This window comes from Nerophis lumbriciformis, linkage group LG08 (genome assembly GCF_033978685.3).
Source record: "Nerophis lumbriciformis linkage group LG08, RoL_Nlum_v2.1, whole genome shotgun sequence".
NCBI classification, from domain to species: Eukaryota; Metazoa; Chordata; class Actinopteri; order Syngnathiformes; family Syngnathidae; genus Nerophis; species Nerophis lumbriciformis.
In genome coordinates, this window is record NC_084555.2 from 56,670,001 (window position 1) to 56,688,126 (window position 18,126).

The 18,126-nt window shown below is 38.9% G+C and overlaps 1 protein-coding gene across 4 annotated transcripts in view; it reads right to left on the reverse strand.

The window, feature by feature from the left end:
• Nucleotides 1-18,126, reverse strand: part of fndc3ba (fibronectin type III domain containing 3Ba) — a 200,357-nt gene that overhangs the window by 43,760 nt on the left and 138,471 nt on the right. For all 4 annotated transcript variants that reach the window (XM_061969219.1, XM_061969218.1, XM_061969220.1 and 1 more), the window contains 7 exons: nucleotides 16,977-17,101; nucleotides 15,544-15,718; nucleotides 15,391-15,477; nucleotides 4,705-4,840; nucleotides 4,563-4,634; nucleotides 2,067-2,185; nucleotides 1,875-1,980 (listed from right to left, as the gene is read on the reverse strand). In XM_061969219.1, the coding sequence (XP_061825203.1) occupies nucleotides 1,875-1,980; nucleotides 2,067-2,185; nucleotides 4,563-4,634; nucleotides 4,705-4,840; nucleotides 15,391-15,477; nucleotides 15,544-15,718; nucleotides 16,977-17,101 (820 nt within the window). The remainder of the gene's footprint in view (nucleotides 1-1,874; nucleotides 1,981-2,066; nucleotides 2,186-4,562; nucleotides 4,635-4,704; nucleotides 4,841-15,390; nucleotides 15,478-15,543; nucleotides 15,719-16,976; nucleotides 17,102-18,126) is intronic.

The window sequence follows — 18,126 nt, forward strand, 5'->3', positions numbered from 1 at the left end:
GTGCCAAGGGGAAACTTACAGGTTGAGCTTGTTTCCACTCTCTTCTGTAAGCCATTTTACTCACTACTCCTCTTCTTCTTCTTCTTCTTTGGTGTTTTTTGACAGAGGGCCCCATGTGCAAAATACCAGGAGCTCTGGCGGCCTTAAAATAGACTCAGCAGCACCACCTGTTGTTGTGGAGGGCCAATTAAGTGTGTGGATCACCTCGGGTGGAATTTTACTGCCAAAGGTTTAACCTTGAAGAACATTGTTTTTATACTTGAAATTGTATTTTTTAATTGAAGAAAATTGTTTTTTTACTTGCAGATAATTATTTTGTTATTTCACTTTTGAAGAAAATAATTGTTCTACTTGCGAATTATTTTTTTAATTGAAACAATTGTTTATATACTTGCAAATAGTATTTTTACTTGCAAAAAATAATTGTTATACTTGCGAATCGTTTTCTTAATTGAAGAAAATTGTTTACATACTTGCGAATCGTTTTTTTTACTTGCAGAAAATTATTTTTATACTTGCGAATTGTATTTTAATTGAAGACATTTTTTATACACTAGCAAATCGTTTTTTTTTTGTTTTTTTATTAATCGGTCCAACAAAATAATACACAATAATACCATAATAATCCAATTTCAATTCCAATTCCAAACCCAGCAACATTCAGAATAGCAATCAACAGAGCAATTGAGAGGACACACAAACATGACACAAAACAATCCAAAAATAGCCAAACAACATCACAGCCATTTATAAAAATACAATATTTTTTTTACTTTAAAAAAATTATAGTTATTCTTGCGAATCGTATTTTTAATTGAAGACATTTTTTTTTTACTTGCAGAAAATTATTTTTATACTTGCGAATCATTTTTTTAATGGAAAACAAATATATGTATAATTGCAAATTTTTTTTTTCATTGAAGAAAATTATTTTTCTACTTGCAAATTGTTTTCTTATTTGAACAAAATTGTTTTTATACTTGCGAATTGTTTTTTTTTACTTGCAGAAAATTATTGTTATACTCGCGAATCATTTTTTATTTAAAGAAAACAGTTTTTATACTTGTGAATCATTTTTGTAATGGAAAAAAATAGTTTTATAATTTCAAATAGTTATTTTAATTGAAGAAAATAATTTTCTACTTGCAAATTGTTTTTTTAATTGAAGAAAACTGTTTATATACTTGCGAATTGTTTTTTTACTTGCAAAAAATTATTGTTATACTTGTGAATCGTTTTTTTAATTGAAGATAATTATTTTTATACTTGTGAATCTTTTGGAATGGAAGAAATGTGTTTTTATACTTGCATATCATTTTTTTTACTTGCAGAACAATTATTTTTATACTTGCACAAAGTTGTTTTTACTTGCAGAAAACATATACTTGTGAATGTTTTTTTTAACGGAAGAACATCTTTTTTTCCAGCCCACCTGAGAGGGATAAGCAGTAGAAAATGGATGGATGTATGGATCAAACTTGCGATTGGTTGGGCGTGAGTAAAAACATTTTTGTCAGTAATTTCCCTCCATATGTGGCCTTCACCACAAACAAGCTTGTTTCCAGTTAAAAGAAGTGTGGAAAGCCACCCGGTGCATTATGGGTGACCTTAACTTGTGGTTAATTGTGGCAATCAGACCAAAGTGGTGAAAAAAAGAAATAAACACAAGCGCTTTCCGTCCGTTGCATGCTGGGAAAAAAGCGCCTGCCAACAGGTGCTCTGACGACAATACGAGGCTGCTAAATTAGACCTCCATTAAGGCTGAAGCGCTCTGATTAGGGCAGGCGGGGTAAACACGGCAGGCAGCCAGAGGGCGATTAAGGCAGCATGAAAGCAGCAAAAAGATATAATAATAGATAAATACATCCACATACCCCATTCCAACTGCACCTCCTTGTGTTTGGCTTTACCCACAATCCTCGGCGGCTGGCAGGGCCCCGGCGGCACGCTTAAAGTGCGGACTGGAACGCTCGTGGCGCACTTGAGGAGGGGAGGAGAGGAGAGGAGAAGATGAGGTCACGGTGAAGCTCTGTATGCGATATAAACGTCAAGGAGCCAAGGACTACCTGACTGTGTCCCCCGGTGGTGATGCTGCACACCCGCAGGTTATACACGCTGCCCGCTGCCAGCCGCTCGCACACACACTCTGTTGATGGACCGCTGTACGCCACTTCCCATTGGCTCGCTGCACACACACACACACACACACACACACACACACACACACACACAATTTAAAAAAATCCTCGGGACATCAGTTGACCTATTTTTCTTGTGCCGCAAATGGCCAAAATGATGAGTATTTAGGCTTTGATGGGTTTTTGTGTTCACATTTGAGCTTAAAGCTTCAGTGTTTATCGCTGCACCTGCATCGTTAGCTTTCAAGACAAAATACGTCCATTCTCCCTCTTTAGTCTTCACACTGTTTCTACTTGCACGTTGCTGTGAGTGTGTGTGTGTGTGTGTGTGTGTGTTGACTAACATGAGCCGCGGCTTGTATGCCAGCATTGTGCGCACATCATTTCCATGAAAATAAATAAATTAATAAAAAATAAAAATAAAATATATATATATATATAAAATTTAAAAAAAATATATATATATAACACACACACATATACATATATTAAATTATTATTACCTTTTCTTTACCTTCTGCCTATGTTTACATACTTCATACCATATTTCACTATCGTTTACCTATTATATTTTTTTATTATTTGTTTTTAATTTACCTACTTGTTACCTCCTTCTGCTTATGTTTACCTACTTTATACCAAGTTTTACAAATGTTTACCTATTATTTATATTTATTTGATAAAGTTTTTTGTTTACTGTCTTCTGCCTATGTTACCTACTTTATACCACGTTTAACTTGTTTACCTATTCTTTATATTCATTTTGTTTATTTCAATTATTACTTTTTTGTTTGTTTACCTACTTGTTTACTTTTTTCTGCCTATGTTTACCAACTTGATGCCATGCTTACTTATGTTAACCTATTCTGTACATTTATTTGGCTTATTTTGATGATTACTTTTTCTTTATTTACCTACTTGTTTACTTTCTTCTGCCTTTGTTAACCTACTTTTTACCATATTTTACTAATGTTTACCTACTATATTTTATGTATTATTTGTAAGGTTCGTCACTGACAGTTTAGTTATGTTTTGGTTTTTCCTCTGTTTGTTTTTGTTTCCTGTCAGCGCTCTTATTTTGGTTCAGTTTCCTGCTTTTCTTCCTGAGCGCTGTTTCCCCTCAGCTGCGGCTGATTGGCACCTGGCCGCACCTGCTGTCAATCAGCCGGCTGCTATTTAGACCTGCCTTGCCCTCCAGTCTGGGCTGGAGTATTGTCGTCGTCGTCACTGTAGCTACTACCTGTAGCTGTTAGCGGTTAGCCGTTAGCTGTATGCTGTCTGTGAGCGGTCTTCTAGTTCCTTGTTTCCTGTTTTCCTGTCTCCTAGTTCCTGGTTTGTGTTTTACCTTTATTTTGGACATTAAATGATGTTTTCCTGCACCAAGCCTGCATCTTGGGGTTCGTCAACGATTTGTTTTTTAATGGACCTACTTGTTACCTTCTTCTGCCTGCTCACCTACTTTATACCATCTTTTACAAATGTTTACCTATTCTTTACATTTATTTATTTGATAATGTTTTTGTTGACCTTCTTCTGCCTATGTTACCTACTTTATACCATGTTTTACTTATGTTTGCCTATTTTTCATATTTATTTTGTCTATTTTAAATTATTACTTTTTTGTTTACCTACTTGTTTGCTTTCTTCTGCCTATGTTTACCAACTGTATAACATGTTTTACTTATGTTGACCTATTCCTTTTATACATTTTTAAATTATTATTTTTGTTTGTTTACCAACTTTATACCATGTTTTACTTATGTTTACCTATTCGTTACATTTATTTGGTTTATCTTAATTATTTGTTTGTTTACCTACTTGTTTACTTTTTTCTGCCTATGTTTACCAACGTTTTACCATGTTTTACTTCTGTTTACCTATTTCTATTTATTTTTTATAATGATTATTTTTGTTTACCTACGTGTTTACTTTCTTCTGCCTACGTTATACCAAATGTTACTTATGTTTACCTACTCTTTTTATTTATTTATTTTAATTATTAATTTTGTTTACCTTCTTCTGCCTATGCTAACCTATTTCATACTATATTTTGCTTCTGTTTACGTATTCTATTTTTTATTTATTTTTTCTAAATGCTTTTTTTTTTCGTTAATCTTTTTTTGGTGTTTTTTTTTTGGGTGATGTGAAGCCCAATGTGTTGATATATTTAGTGAAAAAGAGAAAAAAGGTGTAGATGATTGTAAGAGGAGCCTTAAAAGCATAAGATGGGACTGTTAAGGGTTAAAGTGTAGTTCCAGATGAGAGAAGTCAAAGTGAAGTGGGCTTGAATTAAAAGCCTGTGCTTTCATTTGCAGCCATTAAGACAAAGAAGAGAACATTGGATTTCCTGCAGGCGGACATTAGCCAATGAAACGGATGCTCAGTTGGACAGGACAGGATGGACTCTGCAATAAAAGAACATACCTTGTGAACAGCCCTCACAGATCTCCAGCAAATACGTGAGCGCGTCTGAACCGCCGTCGTCCTGAGGCGGATCTGATGGGAAAGAAGCTTTTATCACGCTGAACTTCAATAAACATGTTTGTGTGATTGTGAGGACGCTCACCCCATGTGACCGTGAGGGTGCAGGGCGTGGACGCTACGACGCAGGGCGCGGACGGCGGTCCTGGCTTGTCCGGGTTGGTGGTGCAGACCAGAACCTCGCTGGGACTGCTCTTGCCTTCCATGTTGGATGTGATGAGCTGCGGGCGGACAAGAAGACACTTTAAAGTTGATTGTCACAATTCCTGGAGTCCACACCTGTGAATATTCATCATTTCTTATACTTATTGGACACCATCAAATACAAACTGAAACAAGTACAGTATTTCCCGGACTATAAGGGGCACTTAAAATCCTTTCATTTTCTCAAAAGTCGACAGTGCGCCTTACAACCCGGTGCGGAAACATTCTGGTTGTGCTTACCGACCTCGAAGCAATTTTATTTGGTACATGGTGTAATGATGAGTGTGACCAAATGGGCATCTACATCAACTATATGATTTGCTGGACAAAAAATAAATAAAATAAAAATAAAATAAAAAAGATAAGTGTGACCAGTAGATGGCAGTCACACATAAGAGATACGTGTAGATTGCAATATGACGCCAGTGAACAAAGCATTTTATAGCCTTTATGTCCTAATACTAAAGGGAAGTTAACTTATTTTTAAACTTGTATGACAGTTAATATCAGAGGTGGGTAGAGTAGCCAGAAATTGTACTCAAGTAAGAGTACTGTTACTTTAGAGATTTATTACTCAAGTAAAAGTAAGGAGTAGTCACCCAAATATTTACTTGAGTAAAAGTAAAAAGTATGTTGTGAAAAAAACTACTCAAGTACTGAGTAACTGATGAGTAACATACACACACACACACATATATATATATATATGTATATATATATATATATATATATATATATATATATGTATATATATATATATATATATATATATATGTATATATATATATATATATATATATATATATATACATACATATATATACATTGATATAAACAATATATATACATACATATACATTGATATATACAGTATATAATTTATATGTGTTTATTTTTCTGTTTTTGTTTACATGTTAAAGGTGTTTTAATGAATATACATGCATGTTTAACATATAGATTCCTTTCTTTCATGAAGACTAGAATATAAGTTGGTGTATTACCTGATTCTGATGACTTGCATTGATTGTAATCAGACAGTAGTGATGATAACGTCCACGTTTTCAAATGGAGAAGAAAAGTTCCTCCTTTCTGTCTAATACCACATGAAAGTGGTTGGTTTTTGGCATCTTATTTGTCCAGCTTCCATATTCGTTTTTATACACTTTACAAAAAATATATTGGCGTCAAACTCCGTAGCTTGCTAGCTTGTTTGCGCTGGCTTTCGGAGACTCTTGTTTTGAAAGCGCAGGCGCGATGGAGGGACACTTTTATTGTGAAGACAGGAACTGTGCAGTCAGTCTTTAGGCTTTTGACGGGATGTACGTTTGAAATAAAAAAAGTAACTTTTTTCCTTCACACTTTTGATTGATTGATTGGAACTTTTATTAGTAGATTGCACAGTACAGTACATATTCCATACAATTGACCACTAAATGGTAACACCCCAATAAGTTTTTCAACTTGTTTAAGTCAGGTCATGTGACCACCTGGCTCTGTTTGATTGGTCCAACGTCACCAGTGACTGCATCTGATTGGTGGAACGGAGTGAAACGTCACCAGTAAGGCAGGCACTTTGAAGGTCTGTCTGACAGACCAAAACAAACAAAGCGTGCATTAACAGATCGATAAAAATTAGTAGCGAGTAGCGAGCTGAATGTAGATAAAAGTAGCGGAGTAAAAGTAGCGTTCCTTCTCTATAAATATACTCAAGTAAAAGTAAAAGTATGTTGCATTAAAACTACTCTTAGAAGTACAATTTATCCCAAAAGTTACTCAAGTAGATGTAACGGAGTAAATGTAGCGCGTTACTACCCACCTCTGGTTAATATTAGTGTCATAATACAACTTTTTCACTTCTTTAATACGATACGGATATTGGAGCCTTGAGTATTAACCGATACTGACCTAACACGATAGCAGGAATGAGACGTACCGTATTTTTCAGACTATAAGGCGCACTTAAAATCCTTTTTTTCCCTCAAAACTCGACAGAGCGCCTTATAACCCGGTGCGCCTAATGTACGGCATAATTCTGGTTTTGCTTATCGACCTGGAAGCGATTTTATTTGGTACATGGTGTAATGATAAGTGTGACCAGTAGATGGCAGCCAAACATAAGAGATACTTGTAGACTGCATTATGATGGCAGTCACACATAAGAGATAGGTGTAGACTGCAATATGACTCAAGCAAACAACACCAACAATGTATATGATCCATTGAAAATATAGAACATTACACACGATGCTCAAAAATGTATCAAAATGTTTTAGTAGGACTTTGGTAAGCTACGAAGCCACACCCCTTGATGGATTGTACTGTGCTTCAACATAGGAGTATTATTATGCTGTGTGTATAAGGTAAGACATATTATCTGCTGTTTTGTTTCACAATTTTATGCAAAAGCAAATTGTCTTACCTTCTGGTACCTGCTGATCTGTATTTGGGATCTGCATAAGTCCTGAAAATGTGCCTTGACTTTGATACATACAGTAGGTTCTAAAGCAGGGGTGTCCAAACTTTTTCCACAAAGGGCCGCATACAGAAAAGTCAAAGCATGCGGGGCCCGTTTTGATATTTTATTTTGCAAAAATAATATATATTCTAAAACAGACATTCATTTACAGACAAAACAATGTGTCTGCTTTGTATTAATTATTAGTATTCAAATTTGCTAATATTTTTGCTCATTATGCTTACATTTTTAGTGTAGTTGTTTTCGTCTGATTTTATTTGGACAATATGCCACGGGCCACCAAAACTTGAGCTGCGGGTCGCAAATGGCCCCCGGGCCACACTTTGGACATCCCTGTTCTAAAGTAATGGTGCCCTTACTTAAGTACAATTTTACCCACCTATGGCCTGCTCCTTGCTTGCTCTCGTCCTCCAGTGATAATAATACTTGATAATGATACTAATGTGTAAATGAATATAAAAGCAATGTTACATTTGGTGTCAGAATGTTTAAATTAGAAGACACATTTATTAATCAATCATCAAACAATATTTACATAAGTCAAAAGAGGTTCATTTGGTCTTCAAAAAAGTATTATTCTAATTAGGTCTGGCTATAAGAGTAACAAATTGCAATATTTACATGATTGACTTCTTTTGTCATAATGGCTGAACATATTTATCCTTGTCAACAAGCTAATAATAATAATAATAACTGCTATAGCAGCCGCAACATTAATACTGCCACAACCATGACTCTGGCTGACCTGCTGCCTTCGGTCATGGCACCATTCCCTAATGATGTGGGCTCTATTGGTAACCTCACTAACAACTTTAACCACGCCCTGCGTGACACCATTAATAGTATAGCACCGCTAAAACAAAAAAGGGCCCCTAAAAGGTGTACCCCATGGTTTACTGAAGAAACTAACTAAAAGGTGCACCCCATGGTTTACAGAAGAAACTAAAAAAAAGGCGCACCCCATGGTTTACAGAAGAAACTAACTAAAAGGTGTATCCCATGGTTTACAGAAGAAACTAACTAAAAGGTGTACCCCATGGTTTACAGAAGAAACTAGAGCTCATAAACTATCATGTAGAAAGTTGGAACACAAATGGCGTGCGACTAAACTTGAGGTTTTCCATCAAGCATGGAGTGATAGTTTAATAACTTATAAACGCATGCTTACCTTAGCTAAAGCTAAATATTACTCAAATCTCATCCGCCTCAACAAAAACGATCCTAAATGTTTGTTTAGTACAGTAGCATCGCTAACCCAACAAGGGACTCCTCCCAATAGCTCCACCCACTCGGCAGATGACTTTATGAATTCCTTTAATAAGAAAATTGAACTCATTAGAAAGGAGATTAAAGACAACGCATCCCAGCTACAACTGGGTTCTATTAACACAGATACAACTGTATCTACGACGGATAGTGCCCTCCAAAATAGTCTCTCTCTTTTCGATGAAATAACATTAGAGGAACTATTACGGCGTGTAAGTGGGATAAAACAAACAACATGTTTACTTGATCCACTTCCTGGGAAACTTATCAAGTAGCTTTTTGTATTATTAGGACCATCAGTGCTAAATATTATAAACTTATCACTTTCTTCTGGCACTGTTCCACTAGCCTTCAAGAAAGCGGTTATTCATCCTCTGCTCAAAAGACCTAACCTCCATCCTGACCTCATGGTAAACTACCGACCGGTGTCCCACCTTCCCTTTATTTACAAAATCCTCGAAAAAATTGTTGCCCAGCAGCTAAATGAACACTTAGTGTCTAACAATCTCTGTGAACCTTTCAGTCCGCTTTCAGGGCAAATCACTCTACGGAGACAGCCCTCGCAAAAATGACTAATGATCTACTGCTAACGATGGATGTCATCTATGTTGCTGCTTCTTCATCTTAGCGCTGCTTTCCATAGCGTCCATCATAATATTTTATTAGAGCGTATCAAAACACGTATTGGTATGTCAGACTTAGCTTTGTCGTGGTTTAACTCTTATCTTACTGACATGATGCAATGTGTCTCCCATAACAATGTGACTATTGTGTATTATTCAAACGTATAAAATACTACACGGTCTAGCTCCAGCCTATCTTGTCGATTGCATTGTACCATATGTCCCGGCAAGAAATCTGCCTTCAAAGAACTCCGGCTTATTAGTGATTCCCAGAGCCCCAAAAAAGTCTGCGGGCTATAGAGCGTTTTCTATTGGGGCTCCAGTACTATGGAATGTTCCAGCAGTAACAATTAGAGATGCTACCTCAGTAGAAGCATTTAAGTCCCATCTTAAAACTCATTTGTATACTCTAGCCTTTGAATAGACCCCCCGTTAGACCAGTTGATCTGCCGTTTCTTTTCTTTTCTCCTCTGCTCCCCTCTCCCTTGTGGAGGGGGGGTGGGCACAGGTCCGGTGGCCATGGATGAAGTGCTGGCTGTCCAGAGTCGGGACCCGGGGTGGACCGCTCGCCTGTGTATCGGCTGGGGACATCTCTGCGCTGCTGACCCGTCTCCGCTCGGGATGGTGTCCTGCTGGCCCCACTATGGACTGGACTCTCACTATTATGTTAGATCCACTATGGACTAGACTCTCACTATTATGTTAGATCCACTATGGACTGGACTCTCACTATTATGTTAGATCCACTATGGACTGGACTCACACTATTATGTTAGATCCACTATGGACTGGACTCTCACACTATTATGTTAGATCTACGATGGACTGGACTGACACTATTATGTTAGATCCACTATGGACTGGACTCTTACTATTATGTTGGATCCACTATGGACTGGACTCTCACTATTATGTTGGATCCACTATGGACTGGACTCTCACACTATTATGTTGGATCCACTATGGACTGGACTCTCACTACTATGTTGGATCCACTATGGACTGGACTCTCACACTATTATGTTAGATCCACTATGGACTGGACTCTCACTATTATGTTAGATCCACTATGGACTGGACTCTCACTATTATGTTGGATCCACTATGGACTGGACTCTCACTATTATGTTAGATCCACTATGGACTGGACTCTCACTATTATGTTAGATCCACTATGGACTAGACTCTCACTATTATGTTAGATCCACTATGGACTGGACTCTCACTATTATGTTAGATCCACTATGGACTGGACTCACACTATTATGTTAGATCCACTATGGACTGGACTCTCACACTATTATGTTAGATCTACTATGGACTGGACTCTCACTATTATGTTAGATCCACTATGGACTGGACTCTTACTATTATGTTGGATCCACTATGGACTGGACTCTCACTATTATGTTAGATCCACTATGGACTGGACTCTCACTATTATGTTGGATCCACTATGGACTGGACTCACACACTATTATGTTAGATCCACTATGGACTGGACTCTCACTATTATGTTAGACCCACTATGGACTGGACTCTCACTATTATGTTAGATCCACTATGGACTGAACTCTCACTATTATGTTAGATCCACTATGGACTGGACTCTCACTATTATGTTAGATCCACTATGGACTGGACTCTCACTATTATGTTAGATCCACTATGGACTGGACTCTCACTATTATGTTAGATCCACTATGGACTGGACTCTCACACTATTATGTTAGATCCACTATGGACTGGACTCTCACTATTATGTTAGATCCACTATGGACTGGACTCTCACTATTATGTTGGATCCACTATGGACTGGACTCACACACTATTATGTTAGATCCACTATGGACTGGACTCTCACTATTATGTTAGACCCACTATGGACTGGACTCTCACTATTATGTTAGATCCACTATGGACTGAACTCTCACTATTATGTTAGATCCACTATGGACTGGACTCTCACTATTATGTTAGATCCACTATGGACTGGACTCTCACTATTACCGTATTTTCCGCACTATAAGGCGCACCGGATTATTAGCCGCACCTTCTATGAATTACATATTTCATAATTTTGTCCACCAATAAGCCGCCCCGGACTAAAAGCCGCGCCTACGCTGCGCTAAAGTGAATGTCAAAAAAACGCTGCGCTAAAGTGAATGTCAAAAAAACAGTCAGATAGTTCAGTCAAACTTTAATAATATATTGAAAACCAGCGTTCTAACAACTCTGTCCCAAAATGTACGCAAATGTGCAATCACAAACATAGTAAAATTCAAAATGGTGTAGAGCAATAAATAGCAACATAATGTTGCTCGAACGTTAATGTCACAACACACAAAATAAACATAGCGCTCACCTTCTGAAGTTATTCTTCATTCGTAAATCCTTCGAATTCTTCGTCTTCGGTGTCCGAATTGAAAAGTTGCGCAAGCGTGGGATCCAAAAATGGCCGGTTCCGTCTCGTAGAAGTCATCGGATTCAGTGTCGCTGTTGTTGTGCAGCAGTTCTGTGAATCCTGCCTTCCGGAAAGCTCGGACCACAGTTGTGACCGAAATATCTGCCCAGGCATTTACGATCCACTGGCAGATGTTGGCGTATGTCGACCGGCGCTATCTGCCCGTCTTAGTGAAGGTGTGTTCGCCTTCGGAGCTGTGTGAAAAAAGCCACCCGGCCTCTTCGCGTAAACTTCCCTTAACCACTCGCTCATCTTTTCTTCATCCATCCATCCCTTCGAGTTAGCTTTTATGATGACGCCGGCTGGAAAGGTCTCTTTTGGCAAGGTCTTCCTTTTGAATATCACCATGGGTGGAAGTTTCTGGCCATTAGCATGGCAAGCTAGAACCACAGTGAAGGATGACTTCTCATTCTCTGTGGAGCGAATATTCACCGTACGTGCTCCCGTTCCACAGTGCGGTTCAGTTGCTGTGAAATACGGTAGTAATCCGTGTGCGGATGGAGAGATTGCGTCTTTTTATGAACCGGATCCTTGTCCTTTGTAGGAGCCATTTTGTGGTCTTTACAGATGTAAACAGGAAATGAAACGTACGGTGATATCCGCGCGTTTTTTCTTCTTCTTCCGGGGGCGGGTGAAGCGCTTCCTGTTCTATGGGGGCGGGTGCTTTCCTTGGCGGTTGCTTGCGTAGAAGAAGAAGCGCTTCCTGTTCTACCGGGAAAAAAGATGGCGGCTGTTTACCGAAGTTGCGAGACCGAAACTTTATGAAAATGAATCGTAATAAAGCGCACCGGGTTATTAGGCGCACTGTCAGCTTTTGAGAAAAATTGTGGTTTTTAGATGCGCCTTATAGTGCGGAAAATACACTATTATGTTAGATCCACTATGGACTGGACTCTCACTATTATGTTAGATCCACCATGGACTGGACTCTCACTATTATGTTAGATCCACCATGGACTGGACTCTCACTATTATGTTAGATCCACTATGGACTGGACTCTCACACTATTATGTTAGATCCACTATGGACTGGACTCTCACTATTATGTTAGATCCACTATGGACTAGACTCTCACTATTATGTTAGATCCACTATGGACTGGACTCTCACACTATTATGTTAGATCCACTATGGACTGGACTCTCACACTATTATGTTAGATCCACTATGGACTGGACTCTCACACTATTATGTTAGATCCACTATGGACTGGACTCTCACTATTATGTTAGATCCACTATGGACTGGACTCTCACACTATTATGTTAGATCCACTATGGACTGGACTCACACACTATTATGTTAGATCCACTATGGACTGGACTCTCACTATTATGTTGGATCCACTATGGACTGGACTCTCACACTATTATGTTGGATCCACTATGGACTGGACTCTCACTATTATGTTGGATCCACTATGGACTGGACTCTCACACTATTATGTTAGATCCACTATGGACTGGACTCTCACTATTATGTTAGATCCACTATGGACTGGACTCTCACTATTATGTTGGATCCACTATGGACTGGACTCTCACTATTATGTTAGATCCACTATGGACTGGACTCTCACTATTATGTTAGATCCACTATGGACTAGACTCTCACTATTATGTTAGATCCACTATGGACTGGACTCTCACTATTATGTTAGATCCACTATGGACTGGACTCACACTATTATGTTAGATCCACTATGGACTGGACTCTCACACTATTATGTTAGATCTACTATGGACTGGACTCTCACTATTATGTTAGATCCACTATGGACTGGACTCTTACTATTATGTTGGATCCACTATGGACTGGACTCTCACTATTATGTTAGATCCACTATGGACTGGACTCTCACTATTATGTTGGATCCACTATGGACTGGACTCACACACTATTATGTTAGATCCACTATGGACTGGACTCTCACTATTATGTTAGACCCACTATGGACTGGACTCTCACTATTATGTTAGATCCACTATGGACTGAACTCTCACTATTATGTTAGATCCACTATGGACTGGACTCTCACTATTATGTTAGATCCACTATGGACTGGACTCTCACTATTATGTTAGATCCACTATGGACTGGACTCTCACTATTATGTTAGATCCACTATGGACTGGACTCTCACACTATTATGTTAGATCCACTATGGACTGGACTCTCACTATTATGTTAGATCCACTATGGACTAGACTCTCACTATTATGTTAGATCCACTATGGACTGGACTCTCACACTATTATGTTAGATCCACTATGGACTGGACTCTCACACTATTATGTTAGATCCACTATGGACTGGACTCTTACTATTATGTTGGATCCACTATGGACTGGACTCTCACTATTATGTTAGATCCACTATGGACTGGACTCTCACTATTATGTTGGATCCACTATGGACTGGACTCTCACTATTATGTTAGATCCACTATGGACTGGACTCTCACTATTATGTTAGATCCACTATGGACTGGACTCTCACTATTATGTTAGATCCACTATGGACTGGACTCTCACTATTATGCTAGATCCACAATGGACTGGACTCTCACTATTATGTTAGATCCACTATGGACTGGACTCTTACTATTATGTTAGATCCACTATGGACTGGACTCTCACACTATTATGTTAGATCCACTATGGACTGGACTCTCACTATTATGTTAGATCCACCATGGACTGGACTCTCACACTATTATGTTAGATCCACTATGAACTGGACTCTCACACTATTATGTTAGATCCACTATGGACTGGACTCTCACTATTATGTTAGATCCACTATGGACTGGACTCACTATTATGTTAGATTCACTATGGACTGGACTTTCGCTATTATGTTAGATCCACTATGGACTGGACTCTCACACTATTATGTTAGATCCACTATGGACTGGACTCTCACTATTATGTTAGATCCACTATGGACTGGACTCTTACTATTATGTTAGATCCACTATGGACTGGACTCTCACTATTATGTTAGATCCACTATGGACTGGACTCACTATTATGTTAGATTCACTATGGACTGGACTTTCGCTATTATGTTAGATCCACTATGGACTGGACTCTCACACTATTATGTTAGATCCACTATGGACTGGACTCTCACTATTATGTTAGATCCACTATGGACTGGACTCTTACTATTATGTTAGATCCACTATGGACTGGACTCTCACTATTATGTTAGATCCACTATGGACTGGACTCTCACTATTATGTTAGATCCACTATGGACTGGACTCTCACACTATTATGTTAGATCCACTATGGACTGGACTCTCACTATTATGTTAGATCCACTATGGACTGGACTCTCACTATTATGTTGGATCCACTATGGACTGGACTCTCACAATATTATGTCAGACCCACTCGACATCCATTGCATTCGGTCTCCCCTAGAGGGGGGGGGGGTTACCCACATATGCGGTCCTCTCCAAGGTTTCTCATAGTCATTCACATCGACGTCCCACTGGGGTGAGTTTTTCCTTGTCCTTATGTGGGCTCTGTATTGAGGATGTGGTTGTGGCTTGTGCAGCCCTTTGAGACACTTGTGATTTAGGACTATATAAATAAACATTGATTGACTGATTGATTGAAATGTTATGAAATGTGAAGATCTTTTGTCTCATTTGATCTTGTTGTTGTTATCCACTGAAAAAAAAAAGCCGCTCTGTTGTTGTTTGTAAAACAAAAAGCGTGACTCACCCTGAATTTGTACTGCGTGCTCCTCTTCAGGCCTTCTACGGTACAGCTGGCCTTCTCTCCCGTGTACTTGGGGTGGAAGTCTGCACCCTGGAACACCAGCACCTAGCCATTAGCATGCGTTAGGACGCCTCCCGCCTTTTGCTGCTAACTTACGCTGTTGTCCTCCTGGATCTCCAGCGTGTACTTCAGCTGCTCGTCAGTGGGGCCGCCCTCAGGTCGCCCCCACTCCAAGGTCACCCAGGACACCCCCGCCCGCACCAGACGTGGTGCTAGAGGCAGGGCGGGCAAGGTGCCCATGGTGTAGCAGACCACCTCCGGGCTGAAGCCGCTGCAGGAGCAAAGCAAAACGTAACAAAATAAGATACAAATAGAATAAATAAGACAAAATAAAATAAAAAAGAATAACAATTAATGAAATAAAATAAAATACAACTAAATCTAATAAAATAAAGTAGCTTCAAAAACAGCTTTTGTATTTGTATGTAATCATTATAAATACGTAACTGATGCCAAATAATTCTCCAATAAATACGATTCTTAAAAAATAAAAAATATAGCTATGGCGTGGAAAAAAAGTAAAAGGCAACATTGATTCATTTTGCACATTACATGCACATCCAATGTAGGTCAGACTGGACCTGTCATGACTTGGACTGTGGCTTGGTTTGTTCTCCCGAGGTGCAAGTGAATTGGACTGGATATGACTTGTAGGTGAATACATATTTAATAATAACACTCAAAGGAACAAAAGGCGCGCTCAAGGCGGATGCACAAACTTGACTAACGAAAACAAAAGATTTGCACGGGGGCAAAAAAACTATGAACAACAAAAAAACACTAACTGTGGCAATAATAAACAAACTTACTTGGCATGGACATGAAGTGCGCAGAGGTGGACAGAGTGTGACAGGGGGCATAAATGCGGGGATGTCGTCAGGACGAACAACAGAAAATGAATGAACTTAAATACTATGGACATGATTAGTGAAAGCAGGTGCGTGACTCAAAACGTGAAACAGGTGCGTGACGTGACAGGTGAAAACTAATGGTTGCTATGGTGACAAACAAGAGTGCACAATGAGTCCAAACGTGGAACAGGTGAAACTAATGGGTAATCATGCAAACAAGACAAGGGAGTGAAAAGCCAGAAACTAAACAAAACATGACTTAAAACAAAACATGATTACACAGACATGACAGGACCATTGGGACACCAATAATAATCAGTTGTTTTGATTGATATCTAATTAATAACACAATTATTCATTATTTGAAAGCATGAGTATTTATTGTACCACCAAAAGTCATTTTTAAATATAAATTAAGAAAACAAGCTGATGTAAGCGAATGATTTATGCTCATAGTTAATGGCAGGTTAAATTATTTATTTAAAGTCATATTCATTCATATTTATATTACATTTTTCTGCAGTTTAAAAAAACAAAAACAAAAAACACATTAACACCAAAACATTTAGCTTATATAAACACACACACAAACACACGCACACAAACACATATATGTATATATACATATACAGTACGTGTGTGTATAGAGAAGAAGTCAGGTGTTGACATAGAAGTTACCTTGCGCCGATGTCGTTGTGTGCAGCCACCCTGAAGGTGTAACCACAGGCGGGGAAAAGTCGCGTGAGCTTGCAGTGTCGCTGGCTGCCGAAGTAACATTCCCCAAAAACACTGTTCTTCTTGCCCTGGACGCCATGACACAAACAAAGCAGCATCAGTGACCACGTATGTGGTTGGAGGCAAACTCCTGCTCTTAAGTTGCCCTTATTGGCAGCATCCATCTCACTTTGCGTGCACTTTAAAATGCGCTTACTATAGTGGTGCATGTTACTTTTGCTGACATATATATATATATATATATATATATATATATATACCGTATTTTCCGCACTATAAGGCGCACCTAAAAACCACAAATTTACTCAAAAGCTGACAGTGCGGCTTATAACCCGGTGCGTTTTATATATGGATTAATATTAAGATTCATTTTCATAAAGTTTCGGTCTCGCAACTACGGTAAACAGCCGCCATCTTTTTTCCCCGTAGAAGAGGAAGTGCTTCTTCTTCTACGCAAGCAACCGCCAAGGTAAGCACCCGCCCCCATAGAACAGGAAGCGCTTCTTCTTCTACTGTAAGCAACCACCCGCCCCGGTAGAAGAAGAAGAAGCGCGCGGATATTACGTTTCATTTCCTTTGTGTGTTTACATCTGTAAAGACCACAAAATGGCTCCTACTAAGCGACAGGTTTCCGGTTCATGAAAAGACGCAATCTCTCCATCCGCACACGGACTACTATTTCACAGCAACTGCCTAAAGACTTTCAAGAAAAGCTGGCTACTTTCCGTGCATATTGTAAAAAGAAGATAGCTGAAAAAAAGATCCGGCCAGAGAACATTATCAACATGGACGAGGTTCCACTGACTTTTGATATTCCTGTGAACCGCACTGTGGATACAACGGGAGCACGTACGGTGAATATTCGCACCACAGGGAATGAGAAGTCATCCTTCACTGTGGTTCTAGCTTGCCATGCTAATGGCCAGAAACTTCCACCCATGGTGATATTCAAAAGGAAGACTTTGCCAAAAGAGACCTTTCCAGCCGGCGTCATCATAAAAGCTAACTCGAAGGGATGGATGAATGAAGAAAAGATGAGCGAGTGGTTAAGGTAAGTTTACGCGAAGAGGCCGGGTGGCTTTTTTCACGCAGC